Raw genomic sequence first — 24,687 nt, 5'->3', positions numbered from 1 at the left:
GATAGGAAATGTGCAGTCGGCCTTTAGAGTTTTGACGGAAGGTACGGCGCGAGAGTCTGTTGAAATAAAAAGTGTTTCTCGCCTTCCTCTCGGTCATATTTTCATAATAATGATCTTGCAGCAGCCAGCGTCATCTCACAAGACCCTCCGGTACCGTGAATGTCATTTAAGTGACGTCTTGGTGAAAATTGATGATCACTCATTTTTAGGTCTATTTTTTTTAAAAGCCTGGCTGGAGATCGACTGACACACCCCCCGCGGTCGACTGGTAGCTCGCGATCGACGTAATGGGCACCCCTGGTTTAAATCCACCAGATGTCAGTCTGGTCGCTCTTGTGGATTTAATTGAAGCAGTCGCCTTGTGGTCATCATACCTGCAAAGTCTTTCACATTGACGTCAGCGCCCAGGGTAATGAGCTCCTTGACTTGCTTGGCATCGCCGCGTATGGCCGCCATGTGAAGGGGAGTCTCCCCGCGCTCGTTCCTCTTGTTCACCTTGTCTTTCTGCCGAGACGAGGCGCTGCTGGGGACCTTCTTCTGCACGGGCGTCGTCTGGGAGGGGTGGCTGGGTGTCGAATCTGGTGGGAGACGGAAAGAAAATCTTTGAGTGAACTTGTGTTTGTGCTTGTTTAGATTATCTTAAGCATCCATCCATCCATATTCTACCGCTTATTCCCTTTTGGGGTCGCTGGCGCCTATCTCAGCTACAATCGGGCGGAAGGCGGGATACACCCTGGACAAGTCGCCACCTCATCGCAGGGCCAACACAGATAGACAGACAACATTCACACTCACATTCACACACTAGGGACCATTTAGTGTTGCCAATCAACCTATCCCCAGGTGCATGTTTTTGGAAGTGGGAGGGGCCTATCCCCAGGTGCATGTCTTTGGAGGTGGGAGGGGCCTATCCCCAGGTGCATGTCTTTGGAGGTGGGAGGGGCCTATCCCCAGGTGCATGTCTTTGGAGGTGGGAGGAAGCCGGAGTACCCGGAGGGAACCCACGCATTCACGGGGAGAACATGCAAACTCCACACAAAGATCCCGAGCCTGGATTTGAACCCAGGACTGCAGGAACTTCGTATTGTGAGGCAGACGCACTAACCCCTCTGCCACCGTGAAGCCCATTTTTTCTCGAACCCTTTTACTCCCTTCTCGCTCCACTTGAAACCCAATCATTTTTTAGCAAATTTGAAAAATGACATCATACTTCGTCTTAATGAAATCAAACAATGGATGTCGGCTAACTTTTTGCAACTCAATGCTAAGAAAACGAAAAGGCTGATTATCGGTCCTGCTAGACACCGACACCTATTTCAATCAATCAATCAATCAATGTTTATTTATATAGCCCTAAATCACAAATGTCTCAAAGGACTGTACAAACCATTACGACTACGACCTCCTCGGAAGAACCCACATAAGGGCAAGGAAAACTCACACCTAGTGGGACGCCAGTGACAATGATGACTATGAGAAACCTTGGAGAGGACCTCAGATGTGGGCAACCCCCATCCCCCTCTAGGGGACCGAAAGCAATGGCTGTCGAGCGGGTCTAACATGATACTGTGAAAGTTCAATCCATAGTGGCTCCAGTTCAGTTCAAAGTGGATCCAAGACAGCAGCGAGAGTCCCGTCCACAGGAAACCATCCCAAGCGGAGGCGGATCAGCAGCGTAGAGATGTCCCCAACCCATACACAGGCGAGCGGTCCATCCTGGGTCCCGACGAGCAATCCATCCTGGGTCTCGACTCTGGACAGCCAGTACTTCATCCATGGTCATCGGACCGGACCCCTCCACAAGGGAGGGGGGGACAGAGGAGAAAAAGAAAAGAAGCGGCAGATCAACTGGTCTAAAAAGGAGGTCTATTTAAAGGCTAGAGCAGGGATAGGGAACCTATGGCTGTAGAGCCAGATGTGGCTCTTTTGATAACTGCATCTGGCTCTTAGATAAATCATGGTAAGTAATGAATAATTCCGCTGGTAATCACAGTGTCAAAAATAACGTTCAAAATATAAAACATTCTCATGCATTTTAATCCATCCATCCGGTTTCTACCGCACCAGTTCAACAAGTCGCATTAATGGTAAGAAGTATTTAATTTATTGTTGGTTAGCTTCAGAATAACAATGTTATTACAAAGAATAAGAGACTTATTATACCCTAAAAGTGTTGGTCTTACCTTAAAATTCACTCATTGTTGTGTTCAGTGTTAAAAAAAAATTTGAACGGCTGTTAGGGAAATACATTTTAAAATATTTTGCTTCTTGGCTCTCTCAGCCAAAAAGGTTCCCGACCCCTGTCCTATGGGTTGTGGTCAAAATGTTTTGTAAGACATGCCAGCATGAAGTGAAATAAGTAATATTTCTACGGCTATGCGCCTTTTCTATAGTGATTCAATAGCCTTTATCTACATTTACATGAGTGTCTGTGGCACTGGAAACAAGGTGGGGGAAGAAGTCTCTCACACAAGGACGACATCAGTGACTAGGTTGACGGACGCTGGATTTGAAGCCGAAACCTTCCAAGTTTATGGCCAGCAATTCTACCATCTGAGCCACGTCACTCCTCAAAGTTTTGGATCCATTACACAAAAGATCAATGACTTATAGAAAAATAAGTCAGGCCTGTGTCCCTGCTAATACCTTTTGCTCGATGGCAGCCTTGTTTCTTTTAACCAATCGTACTGAAGTGGGGCGGCATGGCTTCGATTGTAGAGCAGCCATCCAGAGCAGGGGTGCCCATTACGTCGATCGCGAGCTACCAGTCGACCGCGGGGGGTGTGTCAGTCGATCTCCAGCCAGGCTTTTAAAAAAAATAGACCTAAAAATGAGTGATCATCAATCTTCACCAAGACGTCACTTAAATGACATTCACGGTACCGGAGGGTCTTGTGAGATGACGCTGGCTGCTGCAAGATCATTATTATGAAAATATGACCGAGAGGAAGGCGAGAAACACTTTTTATTTCAACATACTCTCGCGCCGTACCTTCCGTCAAAACTCTAAAGGCCGACTGCACATTTCCTATCTTCACAATAAAAGCCCTGCTTCATGCTGCCTGCGCTAACTAAATACAGAGTCTCGGAAAACTGGCGTGCACAAGCGATCCCTCAGAAAGCTGGCGTGCACATCACTTGTGCACGCCAGCTTTCCGAGACTCTTATTTTGTTAGCGCAGGCAGCATGAAGCAGGGCTTTTATTGTGAAGATAGGAAATGTGCAGTCGGCCTTTAGAGTTTTGACGGAAGGGACGGCGCGAAAGTCTGTTGAAATAAAAAGTGTTTCTCGCCTTCCTCTCTGTCATTTTTTCATAATAATGAACTGGCAGCAGCCAGCGTCATCTCACAAGACCCTCGGGTGCCGTGAATGTCAATCAAGCAAGCTACGGAATTTGCCGCCAATGTTTTTCTTGTAAAGTGTATGGAAGCTGGATGAATTAGATGCCAAAAACCAACCACTTTCATGTGGTATTGTACAGAAAGGACAACTTTTTTTCTCCTCCATTTGAAAATGTGGGCGTTATCATCATTACTGTCTGATTCCAATCAATGCAAGTCATCAGAATCAGGTAATACACCAACTTATATTCTTGTCTTTGTGAAAGAAAGACATCTATATGTGTTACACATGCTTGTATTATCATTAAACACATTTAACTTGTTTACAAAAATGTCTCTTTCATAAATAAATAAATATAAATGATATATATAAATGAGGTAGATCCCCTCGAGTTGGTCAATTGAAAAGTAGCTCGCCTGCAGAAAAAGTGTGGGCACCCCTGATCTAGAAACTTGAAGGTTCCTGGTATGTATCCAGCTTCTGCCATACTAGTAACTGCCTTTGTGTACTTGGGCAAAACACTGGACCCACCTTGCCTTCAGTGCAGCCCGCACTGGTGTGTGAAAGTGAATTAATGTTTATTGGTGGGCAGAGAGGCCGTTTCCATCAGTCTAGCTGTGGCTACAAATATATTTTATTAGCATCAATGTGTGAATGGGGAATAAATTAATCATAAGTTGTCAGTTTAACGCGCTGAGTCACTAAAAAAAAGCGCAATATAAATCTAAAACTTAATAGACTTTGTTGCAATATTAAGCAATTAAAAGCCATTAGCAACGTTTCTTGTCTTATTAGACACCGTAGAACAGTGGTTCTCAACCTTTTTTCAGTGATGTACCCCCTGTGAACATTTTTTTAATTCAAGTACCCCCCAAAGCATTTTTGGTTGAAAAAAAGATAAAGAAGTAAAATACAGCACTATGTCATCAGTTTCTGATTTATTAAATTGTATAACACTGCAAAATATTGCTCATTTGTAGTGGTCTTTCTTGAACTATTTGGGAAAAAAAGATATAAAAATAACTCAAAACTTGTTGAAAATAAACAAGTGATTCAATTATAAATGCAGATTTATACACATAGAAGTAATCATCAACTTAAAGTGCCCTCTTTGGGGATTGTAATAGAGATCCATCTGGATTCATCAACTTACTTCTAAACATTTCTTCGCAAAAAAAGAAATATTTATGGAACATATCCACAAAAAATCTAGCTGTCAACACTGAATATTGCATTGTTGCATTTCTTTTCACAGTTTATGAACTTAAATTCATACTTTGTTGAAGTATTATTCAATAAATATATTTATAAATGATTTTTGAATTATTGCTATTTTTAGAATATTTTTGAAAAATCTCACGTACCCCTTGGCATACCTTCAAGTACCCCCAGGGGTACACTTACCCCCATTTGAGAACCACTAAGACATGGAAGCACATATGGCTCTCATCCATGAGTTGTGGGTCCTGCTGTGCCTCCCCTCAATCCAAAATAACTTAGATAGAGATGGGCGATACGGCTTAAGTTCTCTACAGCGATATATGTAGCAGCATCCTTTGATAACGATACACATTACAATCCATCCATTTTCAACCGTTTATTCCCTTCGGGGTTGCTGGGGGGCGCTGGAGCCTATCTCAGCTACAATCGGGCGGAGGGCGGTGTACACCCTGGACAAGTCGCCACCTCATCGCAGGGCCAACACAGATAGACAGACAACATTCACACGAGGGCCGATTTAGTGTTGCCGATCAACCTATCCCCAGGTGCATGTCTTTGGTGGTGGGAAAAAGCCGGAGTACCCGATGGGAACCCACGCAGTCACGGGGAGGACAGAAAGATCCTGAGAGCTGGATTGAACCCAGGACCTTTGCATTGTGAGGCAGACGTAGTAAGCCCTCCACCACCGTGTTGCCTCTATTATATATATATACTGTATATATATATATATATATATATATATATATATATATATATATATATATATATATAGATACATATATATATATATATATATAGATACATATATTAGGGATGCACCGAAATGAAAATTTGTGGCCGAAGCCGAATAAAATTTAAACGCTTGGCCGAAGGCCAAATACCAAATAATGAATGCAGTTTTTCACAATTTTTTAAATATTGCATAAATAACCTAGAATAAATATTTAGACACATTTTTCAAATAAAGTAATTTTTTATTGAATATTGACATTTTTTTAATATTCCAGTAGCCTTTGCTTTTCAAAAAAAGCACAAAGTATTTCATTTATATTAGGCCTTCAAACAAAACATGCATTCTAAAAAAAAATAAAGTGCATTAAAGTGGATAAACCCACAACAAATGAATTATTGTCCTTTTGGCAAAAGTCTGCTTAGCCACAGTAGATATGCTAATAATGTAAACAGAAGGCTCAAGTAAATCTCAATTAAGTGTGTGCTTGTAACCTCATACACTTATACAGGTAGCCTACACAACAGGCTAATAATGTAAACAGAAGGCTTAAGTAAATCTCAATAAGTGTGTGCTTGTAACCTCATACACTTCTACAGGTAGCCTACACAACAGGCTAATAATGTAAACAGAAGGCTCAAGTAAATCTCAATAAGTGTGTGCTTGTAACCTCATACACTTATACAGGTACACAACACAACATATCCCAACGTCACTGTACGTTGGTTGATTGCGTCACCGCGTCAAAAACTTGCGTCACACGCCACTATTCGGCCTTGTTTTTAACTCATTCCACCGAAGGCCAAATGTGGCTTTTTTTGCCATATTTGGCCGAATATATTCGGTTACCGATTAATCGGTGCATCCCTAATATATATCTATATATATATATATATATATATAGATATATATATATATATATACATACACATTCCCCCAGCGGGCCTTTTGAATATCTCCCAAATTCTGAGGTCTCAAGGTGGGCAAGTATGGTAGAAGGTGGGGATCGAACCAGGAACCCTCAGGTTGCCTGCACAGGCACTCTCCCAACCGTTCCATGCTGTCAAAACGCGTAAAAAGACTACTAATTTGACTGCCGACGTATGTAGTAACATATTATTTCACGGCGTGGCGCGGTTGGGAGAGTGGCTGTGCCAGCAACCTGAGGGTTCCTGGTTCAATCCTCACCTTCTACCAACCTCGTCACGATCTGTTGTGTCCTTGAGCAAGACACTTGGGGGCGGTATAGCTCGGTTGGTAGAGCGGCCGTGCCAGCAACTTGAGGGCTGCAGGTTCGATTCCCGCTTCTGCCAACCTAGTCACTGCCGTTGTGTCCTTGGGCAAGACACTTTACCCACCTGCTCCCAGTGCCACCCACACTGGTTTGAATGTAACTTAGATATTGGGTTTCACTATGTAAAGCGCTTTGAGTCACTAGAGAAAAAGCGCTATATAAATATAATTCACTTCACTTCACTTGTTGTAAAATGGTTCTATCTACACTTCTGTTAAAGCCCTCCTGTGTCCAGGGACTTATTTCCGGAGTTTCTAAACAATAACAAATAAACAAGAAAATATTTATTGATAATTAAAAATATTAGTCCAACTATTGTAATCTTGACCAAATAATGATATTATACTTTGTATCGTTACTGTTGATATTTCCATCAATCTGCCCACCTCTGTTTACATACAAGGGCTTGAGTTGATCAATTAGCGGCTAACTTATCCTACACGGCGTGTGCAACCCGAGGGTCCCTGGTTCAATCCCCACCTAGTACCAACCTCGTCACGTCCGTTGTGTCCTTGAGCAAGACACTTCACCCTTGCTCCTGATGGGTGCTGGTGAGTGCCTTGCATGGCAGCTCCCTCCATCAGTGTGTGAATGTGTGTGTGAATGGGTGAATGTGGAAGTAGTGTCAAAGCGCTTTGAGTACCTTGAAGGTAGAAAAGCGCTATACAAGTACAACCCATTCATCATTTATCATTTACTTGAAAACAAATTAAAGAAATGAAATTTAATGTAGCCCCCAGAATGAATCACTAAGTGGGACGCTATTTTTAACTTTTATTCCCAATCTCATGTTAACAAACAGCACGATTCCAAAAGGTTTTACCTCACATGTAAAAACTTAGGTCTCGACAACTTATGCTGGTTAGCGCCTTGCATGGCAGCTCCCTCCATCAGTGTGTGAATGTGTGTGTGAATGGGTAAATGTGGAAGTAGTGTCAAAGCGCTTTGAGTACCTTAAAGGTAGAAAAGCGCTATACAAGTACAACCCATTTATCATTTATTTACCATTTACACGGATGAGACTTGTGAGCTACAGTTTATTTGCCACCATGGAGGTGAGGATTGCTGACTGGAGAAAAGTATTTGCAGCGTGGGGGGACATTAACCGCAAGCTCGCTAGCAAGGACACCACAGCGCGTTGAGGACGCATTCTTTCACTTGTCACTGTCAAATTAGCATGACACAGCTAGATTGGGTCATCAACATCTATTATCACAATAATAATAAAGGTTCTGTCAGGCAAATTATATAATTTTCACTGTATATCGTTTATATCGAGCACCCTAGCTTGTGACATAAAAAAATACGCAAAAGACGCGACTTAAGGAACCAATGCCACAGTTCCAAGGTTCTCATAGTCATCATTGTCACCGACGTCCCATTGGGTGTGAGTTTTCCTTGCCCTTATGTGGGCCTACCGAGGATGTGGTAGTGGTTTGTGCAGCCCTTTGAGACACTAGTGATTTAGGGCTATATAAGTAAACATTGATTGATTGATTGATTATGAAACACTGTAATCCAGCATTTGTTTTTTTGAATATGGCAATGGCAGGCTGTGCATTTCCCACTTAGGGCTTCAATTAGGGCTGGGCGATACAGTATATCGATGTACTCGATATATATCGCGGGTTTGTCTCTGTGCGATATAGAAAATGACTATATCGTGATATTCGAGTATACGTTCTCATGCAGTTGCACGACAGCCGTTTCTGACTCCCTCTTGTCTCTCCTTCTCACAGAGAAATAAAACAAGCGCACCTTCTTACATACGTCACATACGTATACGCCCTCGCGGAGCAGAGAGGTAGCGGCATGGGTAACGTTAGCTGTGATGCGAGTGGTAATACGAGAGAAAGAAGGTCCGAATCTGGTAACACGTGAAGAAAGAATTAATTCCTACGAAAAAAAAAGCATGGCTTCAAGCGGGAAGTTGTCGAACAGACAGCCATATTTTGTCAAGTGTGGGGCAAAAGCATTGCTACAAAAAGTAGCCATCCATTTTCTACCGCTTATTCCCTTTTGGGGTCGCGGGGGGCGCTGGCGCCTATCTCAGCTACAATCGGGCGGAAGGCGGGGTACACCCTGGACAAGTCGCCACCTCATCGCAGGGCCAACACAGATAGACAGACAACTTTCACACTCACGTTCACACACTAGGGACCATTTTTAGTGTTGCCAATCAACCTATCCCCAGGTGCATGTCTTTGGAGGAAGCCGGAGTACCCGGAGGGAACCCACGCATTCACGGGGAGAACATGCAAACTCCACACAGAAAGATCCCGAGCCTGGATTTGAACCCAGGACTACAGGACCTTCGTATTGTGAGGCAGACGCACTAACCCCTCTGCCACCGTGAAGCCCTACAAAAAGTAGCATTACTGATAATATGTGGAATCATTTGACAAGTCACCCGCTAGAGCAGGGGTCGGTAACCTTTTTGGCGGAGAGAGCCAAGAAGCCAAATATTTCAAAATGTATTTCCCTGAGAGCCATATAATATTTTTTTTTAATACTGAACACAACTAAACGCGTGCATTTTTAAGTAAGACCAACATTTCCAGAGTATAATAGGTCTCTTATTCTTTGTAATAACATTGTTATTCTGAAGTTAACTGTGGAGGGGGTGTGGCAGCAAAGCGGGATGTTGCCAGGACCGGCCTCGAAATCAGCGACAGGTGCGTAAATGGCCCACCTGGGCCTTGTTATCTAATCACCTGTCGCTCTGTTATAAGCAGCAGCCAGGAGGAGAGACAGGGCTGGGGTTGGAGCCAGAGTGCGAGTGAGGACGAAAGAGAAAAAGACAATTGCTGGAAAGCAACTGAGAGAAAAATAAAATAAAACAATATTGTAACCCTAAAACAGGCTCTTGGTGGTCTGAAGAACCCCCAGGAGGGCAAGCCCCACACTAACCAATAATAAATAAATTACTTCTTACCATTAACGCAACTTCTTGAACTTAAAAAAGCATAAGAATGTATTATATTTTGAACGTTATTTTTAACACTATGATTACAAGTGGAATTATTCATTACTTATCGTGTTAAGCAATGTCAGCTAGCATTTATCTGAGAGCCAGATGCAGTCATCAAAAGAGCCACATCTGGCTCTAGAGCCATAGGTTCCCTACCCCTGCGCCAGAGACTGAAGAGTGCTTGAAACTCCGCATGTCAACATCTCCGTTCGGTGCCACACCAACAAAATGCAGAGGCAACCATTTTCACATCAACACCGTATGAAAAAAATAGTCAACAACAGAAGGAGATAACGTCCGCAGGAACCTACCACATAGTGAAGGACATACACTATTTGATTTCCTATTATGCAGCTCATTTTTATTTGACAGTTATTGAAATATCTTGTGTGACATCATGCACAAAAGTGAACTTTGTTTTAAACTATTGTAGTGGCGTTCTGTACAAAAAGCACACTTTAATTTAGTGTTGTTTTGATATGTCATCTTAGTGACATCATGCACAAAAGTGCACTCACAGTTTGTTTTAAAAATGTCTCTGACAATCTTGCATTTTCTGTTTTTGTTACATTTTGTTGAAGTATTATTCAATAAATATATTTATAAAGGATTTTTTAATTGTTGCTATTTTTAGAATATTTAAAAAAAAATCTCACGTACCCCTTGGCATACCTTCAAGTACCCCCATTTGAGAACCACTTCGCTAGAGAATGAAGAGTGCTTGAAACTCCGCATGTCAACATCTCCGGTCCGTACCACACCAACAAAATGCCGAAGCAACCATTTCCACATCAACACCGTATGAAAAAAATAGTCAACAACAGAAGGAGATAACGTCCGCAGGAACCTACCACATAGTGAAGGACATACACTATTTGATTTCCTATTATGCAGCTCATTTTTATTTGACAGTATTTGAAATATCTTGTGTGACATCATGCACAAAAGTGCAATTTATTTACTTTAAACTATTGTAGTGGCGTTCTGTACAAAAAGTGCACTTTAATTTAGTGTTGTTTTGATATGTCAACTTAGTGACATCATGCACAAAAGTGCACTAATAGCTTGTTTTAAAATGTCTCTGACAATCTTGCACTTTCTGTTTTGAAATGACATGAATGTTTGTGCCACTGCTTAATAACTGTTTAATAAATAGTTTTGCTAAATTGACTTAGTTGTGGTTTCCCTCTGCATGAAAGTTTAAAAGTAGCATATATTAATGCAGTATGAAGAAGAATGTTTGAATGTAGACACATAGAATCATCATACTGCTGTGATTATATGCATCAAGTGTTCATTCAAAGCTAAGGCAAAATATGGAGATATATATCGTGTATCGTGACACGGCCCAAAAATATCGAGATATTAATAAAAGGCCATATCGCCCAGCCCTAATTAGTATGTATTAAACTTCTACAAAAATACAAACCTGGGCTGTTGGCCGTCATTTGCATGAGGAGAGCCATCTGCTTGCGCTCGGACAGGGGATAACCAAACAAAAGGTTGGGGGCCTGGGACTTCTTTCCCCCGGCCTCTTTTTTCACCTTCTTCTTGTCCGGTCCATCTTTATCTGCAAAACACAAATTGCACACAGGTGTGTGAGGATGCATCGAGGGAGACACTTTGCCTCCACCTTGTATCTAGTAACAGATGACAAGTATGAGGTTTCTCAACCAGTCAGGTGTGCACTGCAGCCATCAAGACCCCCACCTCTAGTAAGACATGCATGTAACAGGGTGAGAAAAAGGCACACACGTGCATGTGTGGGCAAAGGAGGAAAGAGGAGGAGCTTGTTGAGAAGACAGGCTGCAGCGATTACCTGTGTAGGTCCTGCAGGGGGCCACTAATCTCTCTCCCCAGGTCTCACTGGACTGGCCTGGGTCTGACTCATCTACAGTGCAAAGCAGAGAGGATTGGGGCTAGGGGATTGTGGGAAAGCACTCGCTCTCTCTCGCTCGCTCGCTCTCTCTCACGTACACGCACATATCGAGTATGAGTCATGATGACACAGCAGAGGACATCGGTGGACAGCGTTACCTCGCTTTTTCTTTAACCACAGACCCTGAAAAACCTTGAGAGAGGCGGTTTGCTTGTTTTTATACTTATACAAAACGAGGAGAAAACAAAAGTAGTTTGTTTATTATAATCACTTGAGATTAGGGATGCACCGAAATGAAAATTTGTGGCCGAAGCCGAAACCGAATAAAATTTGAGCGCTTGGCCGAAGGCCGAATACCAAATACTGAATAATAAATGCAGTTTTTCACAACTTTTTTATATTGCATAAATAGCCTAGAATCAATTCTTAGACATGTTTTTCAAATAAAGTAAATTTTTATTGAATATTGACATTTTTTAATATTCCAGTAGCCTTTGCTTTTCAAAAAAAAGCACAAAGTTTTTCATTTATATTAGGCCTTCAAACAAAATATGCATTCCCCCCCAAAAAATAAAGTGCATTAAAGTGGATAAACCCACAACAAATGAATTATTGTCCTTTTGGCAAAAGTCTGCTTAGCCACAGTAGATATGCTAATAATGTAAACAGAAGGCTCAAGTAAATCTCAATTAAGTGTGTGCTTGTAACCTCATACACTTATACAGGTAGCCTACACAACAGGCTAATAATGTAAACAGAGGCCCCACTAAATCTCAATAAGTGTGTGCTTGTAACCTCATACACTTATACAGGTACACAACACGTCCCAGGCCAGAACAGATTTGTCAATAACAGTACTTCAGCTTCAGAATAAAAAGAAGGAAACTATGTATAAAACAATTTAAATTTAACACTGCACGTTGGTTGATTGCGTCACACGCCACTATTCGGCCTTGCTTTTGACTCATTCCACCGAAGGCCGGTAACCGAAAATATTCGGCCGAATATGGCAAAAAAAGCCACATTCGGCCTTCGGTGGAATGAGTTAAAAACAAGGCCGGATAGTGGCGTGTGACGCAATTTTTTGACGTGGCGACGCAATCAACCAACGTGCCGTGACGTTGGGATATGTTGTGTACCTGTATAAGTGTATGAGGTTACAAGCACACACTTATTGAGATTTAGTGGGGCCTCTGTTTACATTATTAGCCTGTTGTGTAGGCTACCTGTATAAGTGTATGAGGTTACAAGCACACACTTAATTGAGATTTACTTGAGCCTTCTGTTTACATTATTAGCCTGTTGTGTAGGCTACCTGTATAAGTGTATGAGGTTACAAGCACACACTTATTGAGATTTAGTGGGGCCTCTGTTTACATTATTAGCCTGTTGTGTAGGCTACCTGTATAAGTGTATGAGGTTACAAGCACACACTTATTGAGATTTAGTGGGGCCTCTGTTTACATTATTAGCCTGTTGTGTAGGCTACCTGTATAAGTGTATGAGGTTACAAGCACACACTTATTGAGATTTACTTGAGCCTTCTGTTTACATTATTAGCATATCTACTGTGGCTAAGCAGACTTTTGCCAAAAGGACAATAATTCATTTGTTGTGGGTTTATCCACTTTAATGCACTTTATTTTTTTTTTTGAATGCATGTTTTGTTTGAAGGCCTAATATAAATGAAAAACTTTGTGCTTTTTTTGAAAAGCAAAGGCTACTGGAATATTAAAAATATGTCATTATTCAATAAAAAAATACTTTATTTGAAAAACATGTTTAAATATTTATTCTAGGCTATTTATGCAATATTTTAAAAATTGTGAAAAACTGCATTCATTATTCGGTATTCGGCCAAGCGTTTAAATTTTATCCGGCCTTCGGCCACAAATTTTCATTTCGGTGCATCCCTAAATTTTTTCCATAACTTGAGTTGATTTATTTTGGAAAACCTTGTTACATTGTTTAATCCTTCCAGCGGGGCGTCACAACAAAATTGGGCATAATAATGTGTTAATTCCACGACTGTATATATCGGTATCGGTTGATATCGGAATCGGTAATTAAGAGTTGGACAATATCGGATATCGGCAAAAAAGCCATTATTAGACATCTCTAGTCTTGCTGTATGTCTTCTGGTTGCTACACAACCATTTAAGCAAGCATTTAGCTAGTTAGCGTTCGGCTCGCGGCGCCTTCAATTCAAGGATTTCATCAGTTAAGGGGGATTTGCTTCGCAGCAAGTCTTTAATTGTGATGAGACTGAAAAAGATGCCACAGTGGCAAAGAAGAAGGCGTTACCCGGACACAAGTTGATAAATAAAATCACCCACATTGCTAGTTTGTACTAACGCGAGCGGCGCCTGTGTGATGCCACTGCTTGTTTATCACTTTCAAAACTCCCAGTGTTAAATTTAAGCTTAATGTAGCTGTGTTTGGATAAATAAAGATTGTTGAGCCATTAACCCCTTGTTATGTTGGTTTAATATACATATATACAGGATACATATATACTGTTTTATTGTGACAGTGTCTTCAAAGTGTGCAGTTTGTTTTTAACCAAGATAGAGACTTTTGTCGAGGCTCAAACCATTTATGTTTACATCGATTCTTATGGCTAACGCTGCTTCACTATAGGTGTCTTTGAAGGTTCTCAGTCATCTAGCTCATGAGTCAGCAACCCGCGGCTCTCGAGCCACATGTGGCTCTTTAGCGCCGCTCTAGTGGCTTCCTGGACCTTTTTCAAAAATGCATGAAAATGGAAAAGATGGTGGAAAAAAATAATATAATTTTTGTTTTAATATTATTTCTGAAAGACAGCAAACGTGACACAAACCTTCCTATTTTTTTTAGATATCACTCTCTTTATATTAAACATGCTTCACCGATGAGGATTTGACGAGAACCTTTGTTGTCCTACCAATTTCTGCAGTCCTTGAACGCACCAGAGTTTTTTTTATATGTACAACTTTCTCAGACGCTGCCACAGAAAGACGTGTTTTATGCCACTCCTTCTTTGTCTCATTTTGTCCAACAAATGTTTTATGCTGTGTGTGAATGTACAAACGTGACCTTTTTTGATGTTATTGACTTGTGTGGAGTGCTAATCAGGCATATTTGGTCACTGCATGACTGCAAGCTAATCAATGCTAACATGCTATTTAACCTAGCTGCGTATACATATTGAATGATTATGCCTCATTTATAGGTATATTTGAGCTCTCTTTTTCCTTATGTCCTCTCTGTATTTAATTTATATTTGCATGTCTCATGACACATTATCTGTATATAATGTTCCATCCATCCATCCATTTCTACCGCTTATTCCCTCCTATTAATTACCATGAATTGATTTACACGGACCCCGACTTAAACACATTGAAAAACTTATTGGGGTGTTACCATTTAGTGGTCAACTGTACAGAATATGTACTGTACTGTGCAATCTAGGGATGCACCGAAATGAAAATTTGTGGCCGAAGCCGAATAAAATTTAAACGCTTGGCCGAAGGTCGAATACCGAATAATGAATGCAGTTTTTTACAAAATGTTTTATATTGCATAAATAGCCTAGAATAAATATTTAGACATGTTTTTCAAATAAAGTAACTTTTTATTGAATATTGACATTTTTTAAATATTCCAGTAGCCTTTGCTTTTCAAAAAAAGCACAAACTTTTTCATTTATATTAGGCCTTCAAACAAAACATGCATTCCCAAAAAAAATAAAGTGCATGAAAGTAGATAAACCCACAACAAATGAATTATTGTCCTTTTGGCAAAAGTCTGCTTAGCCACAGTAGATATGCTAATAATGTAAACAGAAGGCTCAAGTAAATCTCAATAAGTGTGTGCTTGTAACCTCATACACTTATACAGGTAGCCTACACAACAGGCTAATAATGTAAACAGAGGCCCCACTAAATCTCAATAAGTGTGTGCTTGTAACCTCATACACTTATACAGGTAGCCTACACAACAGGCTAATAATGTAAACAGAAGGCTCAAGTAAATCTCAATTAAGTGTGTGCTTGTAACCTCATACACTTATACAGGTAGCCTACACAACAGGCTAATAATGTAAACAGAAGGCTCAAGTAAATCTCAATAAGTGTGTGCTTGTAACCTCATACACTTATACAGGTAGCCTACACAACAGGCTAATAATGTAAACAGAGGCCCCACTAAATCTCAATAAGTGTGTGCTTGTAACCTCATACACTTATACAGGTACACAACATATCCCAACGTCACTGCACGTTGGTTGATTGCGTCACCGCGTCAAAAAATTGCGTCACACGCCACTATTCGGCCTTGTTTTTAACTCAATCCACCGAAGGCCGAATGTGGCTTTTTTTGCCATATTCGGACGAATATATTTGGTTACCGATTAATCGGTGCATCCCTAGTGCAATCTACTAATAAAAGTTTCAATCAATCAATGAAAATGGCTGCATGCCTGATAGTTGCTTGTGTGACATGTCATTATAGACCACAGCAAACATTACCTAGCTTGCCAATGATAGTAATAAATCCGTTAGAAGAAGACGGCCTGCCTGTTTCCTTTAACTTAGAGAAACACATCTATACCTTTGGCCATTCTAAGCCAGAAATTTCCAGGAGTGATCTCACCCTCAGAGGAGCATCCGTTTTACTAATGTTTTCCAATGTTACAAAAATGTGTAGAATAAATATTACATTTATATCAACATATCGGCTGGGGACATCTCTGCGCTACTGATCCGCCTCCGCTTGGGATGGTTTCCTGCTGGCTCCGCTGTGAACGGGACTCTCGCGACTGTGTTGGATCCATTGTGGATTGAACTTTCACAGTATCATGTTAGACCCGCTCGACATCCATTGCTTTCCTCCTCTCCAAGGTTCTCATAGTCATCATTGTCACCGACGTCCGACTGGGTCATTATTGTCACCGATGTCCCACTGGGTGTGAGTTTTCCTTGCCCTTATGTGGGCCTACCGAGGATGTCGTGGTGGTTTGTGCAGCCCTTTGAGACACTAGTGATTTAGGGCTATATAAGTAAACATTGATTGATTGATTGATTTGCTTCAGCCTGGGAAATGATAAATGATAGTTAATATCTAGTTTAAATACATACACCATGTGTTGCCTTCACCATAAGAATTAGATCCATCCATCCATTTTCTTTTCTTAGTTTATTTCGAACATGACATACATACAACATCGGTTAATTTCATAATTTCGCAATACACAATACATCATGTCCGAAAAGGAGTAGGAAGAAGCAAAGCTTATTTAATCCTACCCCTTTTCCACTTCAGAGCGCCCACAATATATATATATATATATATACATTCACTGACCTTCTTTACAGCAAAATATCAAAATGACATCTATGAGTGAGTAACACAGCAGTTTTCTAACATGTACTTAATTATTTCAGTCATTATTAACATACTAAGATGAAGAATATCTTATTTTCAATAAGTTTGAAAGTGTTTCTCATAATACTTCTTCATTGTACTTTGTAAGCACTATTAATTTAAACATCCTCTTAAACTGGGTCATATCAGTACAATGTTTAACTTCTTTACTTAATCCATTCCATCATTTAATTCCACATACTGATATGCTAAAAGTTTTAAGTGTTGTACGGGCATACAAATGTTTTAAGTTCGATTTTCCTCTAAGGTTATATTTCTCCTCTTTAGTTTGAGAAGAATTGTAGTACATTCTTTGCTAGCAGGTTATAATTTTTACTTTGTACATCAATTTAGCTGTTTGCAATTTAATCAAGTCATCGATCTTTAATATCTTTGACTCAATAAATAAAGGGTTTGTATGTTCTCTATATCCAACATTGTGTATTATTCTAATCCATCTTTTTTGTAACACAGTTAACAGATGTAGCGCACATTTGTAGTTGTTTCCCCATATTCCTGCACAATAACTCAGATATGGTAACACTAGCGAGCAGTAGAGAATATAAAGTGATTTTTGGCCCAGGACGTATTTTGCTTTATTCATTATTGAAATATTTTTGCCACCTTATGTTGTATGTTTTATATATGAGATTTCCAGTTCATTTTATCATCTATTAATACTCCCAAAAATCTGGTTTCTTTTACCCTTTCGATATCTATTCCATCTATTTGTATTTGTGTCTGATGCTCTTTTCTACTGTTACCAAAGCATTATTTTAGTTTTACTGAGATTCAAGGATAGCCTGTTTTTATCAAACCATTTTGTTAATTTATTAATTTCTTCCGTTATTATTTGTATTATCTTCTGTGTGTTCTCTCCTGAACAGAAAGCAGTTGTGTCGTCTGCAAATAAAACTAACTTCAAGTCTTTTGTAACTTTGCAAATATCGTTTATATAAAGATTGAACAATCTTGGTCCCAGTATTAATTCCTGGGGTACACCACAAGATATATCCAATCGTGTTGAACTATTTTCACCCATCTTCACATATTGCTTCCTGTTGGTTAAATAACTTCTTATCCAGCTCAAGACCAAACTTCTGATGCCATAACGTTCTAGTTTTTTAATTGAAATATCATGATTAATCGTGTCAAATGCTTTTGTTAAATCCATGAATACTGCGGCTGCACATTCCTTACCGTCCATTGCAGGGGTGCTCACACTTTTTCTGCAGGCGAGCTACTTTTCAATTGACCAACTCGAGGGGATCTACCTCATTTATATATATCATTTATATTTATTTATTTATGAAAGAGACATTTTTGTAAACAAGTTAAATGTGTTTAATGATAATACAAGCATGTGTAACACATATTAGATGTCTTTCTTTCACAAAGACAAGAATATAAGTTGGTGTATTACCTGATTCTGATGACTTGCATTGATTGGAATCAGACAGTAATGATGATAACGCCCACATTTTCAAATGGAGGAGAAAAAAAGTTGTCCTTTCTGTACAATCCCACATGAAAGTGGTTGGTTTTTGGCATCTAATTCATCCAGCTTCCATACACTTTACAAGAAAAACATTGGCGGCAAATTCCGTAGCTTGCTTGATTGACATTCACGGCACCCGAGGGTCTTGTGAGATGACGCTGGCTGCTGCCAGTTCATTATTATGAAAAAATGACAGAGAGGAAGGCGAGAAACACTTTTTATTTCAACAGACTTTCGCGCCGTCCCTTCCGTCAAAACTCTAAAGGCCGACTGCACATTTCCTATCTTCACAATAAAAGCCCTGCTTCATGCTGCCTGCGCTAACAAAATAAGAGTCTGGGAAAGCTGGCGTGCACAAGTGATGTGGACGCCAGCTTTCTGAGGGATCGCTTGTGCACGCCAGTTTTCCGGGACTCTGTATTTAGTTAGCGCAGGCAGCATGAAGCAGGGCTTTTATTGTGAAGATAGGAAATGTGCAGTCGGCCTTTAGAGTTTTGACGGAAAGTACGGCGCGAGAGTCTGTTGAAATAAAAAGTGTTTCTCGCCTTCCTCTCGGTCATATTTTCATAATAATGATCTTGCAGCAGCCAGCGTCATCTCACAAGACCCTCCGGTACCGTGAATGTCATTTAAGTGACGTCTGGGTGAAGATTGATGATCACTCATTTTTAGGTCTACTTTTTTTAAAAGCCTGGCTGGAGATCGACTGACGTAATGGGCACCCCTGGTCTATTGCATTGGTAATTTCCTCTGTTATTTTGAATAATGCTATTGAAGTTGAGATATTTGCTCTAAATCCAAATTGGTTCTCCGTGAGCGTCCCACTTTTATTGATAAATGTATCTAATCTACTATTGAATAGTTTTTCTATGATTTTGGAGAATTGTGGAAGTAATGAAACTGGTCTGTAGTTACTGAACTGGTGTGTGTCTCCCTTCTTATGAATTGGTACAACTTTTGCAATTTTCATTTTGTCAGGGAATTTGCCGGTTAAAAATGATACGTGACTAATATATGTAAGAGGTTCTGAAATGTCTTGTATAATGTTTTTATTGTTACCATATCTATTCCATGACAGTCAGTTGAGGTCTTAGATTTACAATTATTATATCGTTTTCTACCGCTTATGCCCTTCAGGGTCGCGGGGGGCGCTGGAGCCTCTCTCTATATAAGGCTTTTAATGTTTTGCGGCTCCAGAATATTTTTTTTGTGTGTTTATGGTCCAATATTGCTCTGTCAACATTTTGGGTTGCCGATCCCTGATCTAGGTCATTGTTATCTCAGGGCATTCAATCGATGTTTCACTATACAAACCTTTCAATTGGCAAACAATGTTAAAATAAATTGCTACGAGGTTCCACTTTACCAAGCAATGCATTTTTGGCCTCTGTAAAGAGACAAGCGTCGCACAGGCGTATCTTGAATGCAAAACTACAAAAGTAAAACTGCGTAGCTGCTTTTTAGTGCAATTTGTTGGTGTTTGTACAGTAAAAAGTCAGTGATACCTCAGTTTTTGTACACGCCACTTTTTTTCTTTTTTGGCCACAGTTTCATATGTATCTTCTCAGTTATCGTATGGCCAAACATTGCTTATAACTAAGTTTGTTTGCCTGCATATTAGGGGTGGACAATAAATATCGGAAAGATAATTATCAGACTGATATGATGTCACTTCAATAAATTTCGTAATATGAAATAGCGCTGATAACCAATACAAAAAAACGCTTCATCCATCCATCATCTCCCGCTAACCGAGGTCGGGTCACGGGGGCAACAGCCTAAGCAGGGAAACGCAGACTTCCCTCTCCCCAGCCACTTCGTCTAGCTCTTCCCGGGGGATCCCGAGGCGTTCCCAGGCCAGCCGGGAGACATAGTCTTCCCAACGTGTCCTGGGTCTTCCCCGTGGCCTCCTACCGGCTGGACGTGCCCTAAACACCTCCCTAGGGAGGCGTTCGGGTGGCATCCTGACCAGATGCCCGAACCACCTCATCTGGCTCCTCTCCATGTGGTGGAGCAGCGGCTTTACTTTGAGTTCCTCCCGGATGGCAGAGCTTCTCACCCTATCTCTAAGGGAGAGACCCAAACTCATTTCGGCCGCTTGTACCCGTGATCTTATCCTTTCGGTCATGACCCAAAGCTCATGACCATAGGTGAGGATGGGAACGTAGATCGACCGGTAAATTGAGAGCTTTGCCTTCCGGCTCAGCTCCTTCTTCACCACAACGGATCGGTACAACGTCCGCATTACTGAAGACGCCGCACCGATCCGCCTGTCGATCTCACCATCCACTCTTCCCTCACTCGTGAACAAGACTCCTAGGTACTTGAACTCCTCCACTTGGGGCAGGGTCTCCTCCCCAACCCGGAGATGGCATTCCACCCTTTTCCGGGCGAGAACCATGGACTCGGACTTGGAGGTGCTAATTCTCATTCGGTTCGCAGCCGAGTGTGAAAAAACGCTTCAATGAGACAATATTACCCGTACTGTACTGTAGGTTGGTTAGGGCAAGCAAATCAAGCGCTCATTTCCTCTTACATGTCAGGCTGTGAACTACAGTGTTTTGAAAGCTTAAAAATACACCTTGAAAGGACACCTGCAGCTTAAGAAGCTAAAGCCACTCATAGGGATGATGTTCAAAAACCGGTTCTCCTGATTGTTCGATAAGAAAAGAACCGACTCCATGGATTCTAATCCCTTTTTGACAAACGGTCCCATTTATCGAAGCCACTATAGTGAAGAAAAAGATTTGGTTCTTTATTCGAAACCCGTGTCACAGGAAATGTCCTGTGGCACGCACAGGAAATGACATAGCTCAGTCATTCGGCGGCAGATACAGAAGCAGCAACAACAAGCTCCAACGCATGGCTTCACTTTACTAAGAAATACAACGAGGAAACAGCTACCTGCAATTATTGCCAGGCTTCGCTTTCCAGTAAGGGGAGCAGTACAACAAACTTGTTGAAACATGTTCAGGCCGTACATAACCTGAAGTTTAGAGAAACGTGTCGTGTCTTCGACACGTGGAAAATGATGATGAAGCACGCCCCTCTTCCTCTGCTTCAACCTGCAGTCCCAGTGATAGTGCCGGTGAGTAACTAATGTTAACTGTTGCCGGTTAATTTCCATATCTGCTCACTTGTAGCCTTCAGGCTAAAATAACGTTGCCTCATATGTCAACCAGGACTGCAGTAATCTTAGCTAGACTAACGTTACCTAAGCATAGTAAGGTAACGTTAACCTTTTTGTATATGTCTGGTAAAGTTAACGGTATCTTGTAGCCTACACCACTCCAGAGTTTGTAGGTCTGTCTAATAAATAATACAAATGGATACATGTATTTTTCTTAGGTGGCCCATTTAAAGGGGCACTAACAGTCAATATTTATTAATTTAATAAAACATTTTATTTAAAAAATCAAATTGAAGGCTGCCAAAAGTGAGTTTTTGTTAAACCAAGTATTGTGTGTTTTCTTCCATATAGAACAACTTATCTGGATTCGATAAGAGAATCGATAAGGAATCGGATCGATAAGAAGATTCGATAATGGCATCGACATCCATAATCTCTAAACAAACATCACCCGTAGCCATCCACAATTAAATGTCCGGGACTTGCTCCTATCGCTGTGGCATTTGTAAAGCGCGAAACGTTTGCCAGATACGACCAACAGGCTAAAGCGATCTGCGATTTCATTACGGAAATTATGGCGCTAGATGACTTTCCCATCGTAGCAGATACTGGCTTTTGTCAGGACAAATCTACAGCTACATTTAGTCAAATCTATTTCTTACCATCAGGTGTGCACTAACTACACTTAAATCTGCATTAAAAAATAGATATAAATGTATTTAGAAGTTATCGTATCGCCTTAAAACATATTTCTTCATCCCCACTGTGTAGCACTTTGCTAAAGCAAGAGTCCAAACAAAGAATCAGTCAGAAAGTTTACATTAAGCCTTGCACTTCATGGGAGATGAAAGCTAAATCAGCGATGCGTAAAATGCCTGACAGCATTTCAGTTGTAATTACGACTAGTGTGCACGCTTCATCTAAACAAACGGAAAGGACAGCGGCAGTCGTTCAAGACGTTATTCCTTGCATTGACTACAAGAGAATGCAGAGGAGGATAGTCTAAAACGCAGCCTTAGAAGAGACAACACCTCTTACTTGGAGAGACTCTCCTAGACCATAAAAAACGACCGCATGGCCACGTCCAAGCCATCTCCCCGACCTCCCTTGCTTGTGTGACGCACTCAGCTCAGAGCTCCTTGGCTCTGAGAGAACACACATACATGGACATGTGAAGAAGGAAAACAACTGGGCACAAATTTAGTACTGACAGACCTCAACTGAAACTCTAGGAAGTATAATGCAGAATAAAGTCGTATTGAAGAGTGGCTAATGTCGTGTTAAACTCTTAGAACACCACAACCAATCTAACATCTGACAAAATAGTGATACTGGCATTGTCAAGACCAAGCCGAACGTACAGTACACTTTCTGATCTTCAATTAGAACATAACTCTTTGATCGTTGACGGTCCACAAAAGGAATTGTTCACTAAAAAATGCCCAGGAGCACTGTGCATACATGGCAACTCAGGATGTGCACTGAAACCCGATTCTATAATGGCAAAGTTGCCCAAAAAAATGGTGGTATACAAACCCAGAAAAGAAGCATAAGTGCTTCATGGTGATTTTTTAAAGGTGCCGTATTTTTCGGATTATAAATCGCTCCGGACTATACGTACATAAATGCACAATAAAGAAGGAAAAAAACATATCTACGTCGCACTGGAGTATAAGTCGCATTTTTGGGGGAAATTTATTTGATAAAACCCAACACCAAGAATAGACATTTGAAAGGCAATTTAAAATAAATAAAGAATAGTGAAGAACAGGCTGAATAAGTGTAGGTTATATGAGGCATAAATAAGCAACTGCTATGTTAACCTAACATATTATGGTAAGAGTCATTCAAATAACTATAACATATAGAACATGATATACCTTTACCGAACTATCTCTCACTCCTAATCCATAAATCCCATGAAATCTTCTTCCTCGATGTCGCTTCTAAACAACTCTGCCAACTCCAAAGGTATGCGCCGCTTCCTTTTGTCCTTTTCTGCTGCATATTTCACTACGTCCAGCTTGTAATCTGCACTACATGATTTCCTGTTCGGTGCCATTTTTGTTCAACCCTTCTCAGTTTTTATAAGTTAGCGCCAACGATGAAATGATCCATTTTAATAGCTACGGCAGTAGCATATATCAGATAGCATCCCATGACCAACAATGCACTTCTGACATGACCCTCCCCCACCGAATTCTTATTGGTTGACGTGTGTGTGACGATTGCTGACATTTTCTTCGTCTCTTCCGGAAATTAGATAAATAATATTATTTGATATTGTGTAATCTGCAGTACATGATTTCCTTTTCGGTGCCATTTTTGTTCAGCCCTTTTTTTATTTTTTATAAGTTACCGCCAACAATGAAATGATTCATTTTAATAGCTGCGGCAATAGCATATAGCATATAAAAGTTAGCATTCCATGACCCACAATGCACTTCTGCCATGACCCTCCCCCGCCAAATTCTTATTGGTTGACGTGTGTGTGACGATTGCTGACATTTTCTTTGTCTCTTCCGCGAATGACAGAAATAATACTATTTGATATTTTACGGTAATGTGTTAATAATTTCACACATAAGTCGCCCCGGAGTACATGTCGCAAAAATCTGCGACTTATAGTCCGAAAAATACGGTAACCTCTTTCAAGTAATGTAGCGTCCAAACAAAAGTGCGCATTCTCGACACTCTTTTTAAACTAGATAAATAGAGAACATACAACCCCTTTATCTACTGAGTCAAAAATATTAAAGTTCTGTGAATTGGTAAAATTGCAAACGGCTAAAATGTACATAGCAAATTATAACCTGCTACCAAAGAATGTACAACAATTCTTCTCAACTTAAGAGAAATATAACCTTAGAGGAAAATGTAATTTAAAACATTTGTATGCACATACAACACGTAGAACGTTTATGTGGAATCAAATTATGGAATGGATTAAGAAATGAAGTTAAACATTGTACTGATATGATCCAGTTCAAGAGGTTGTTCAAATTAAAGGGGAACATTATCAGCAGACCTATGTAAGCGTCAATATATACCTTGATAGTGCAGAAAAAAGACCGTATATTTTTTTAACCCATTCCCGAACTATAAATGGGTGAATTTTGGCGAATTAAAGGCCTTTCTGTTTATCGAGCTAGAGGCGATGACGTCAGAATGTGACGTCGCCGAGGTAACACACCCACCATTTTCATTTTCAACACA

General features: G+C 40.5%; 1 protein-coding gene across 2 annotated transcripts in view; it reads right to left on the bottom strand.

The window, feature by feature from the left end:
* Window positions 1–24,687, bottom strand: part of ankrd12 (ankyrin repeat domain 12) — a 101,601-nt gene that overhangs the window by 24,936 nt on the left and 51,978 nt on the right. Inside the window, exons 4-6 of one of the 2 annotated variants that reach the window (XM_061919680.1) lie at window positions 11,378–11,449; window positions 10,988–11,128; window positions 375–578 (exon numbers count right to left, since the gene is read on the bottom strand). In XM_061919680.1, the coding sequence (XP_061775664.1) occupies window positions 375–578; window positions 10,988–11,128; window positions 11,378–11,449 (417 nt within the window). The remainder of the gene's footprint in view (window positions 1–374; window positions 579–10,987; window positions 11,129–11,377; window positions 11,450–24,687) is intronic. The other variant, XM_061919681.1, reaches the window with a different exon arrangement.

The sequence above is a fragment of the Nerophis ophidion genome, linkage group LG14 (assembly GCF_033978795.1).
Source record: "Nerophis ophidion isolate RoL-2023_Sa linkage group LG14, RoL_Noph_v1.0, whole genome shotgun sequence".
Lineage (NCBI taxonomy): Eukaryota > Metazoa > Chordata > Actinopteri > Syngnathiformes > Syngnathidae > Nerophis > Nerophis ophidion.
This window is presented reverse-complemented; position numbering and strand designations above follow the sequence as displayed.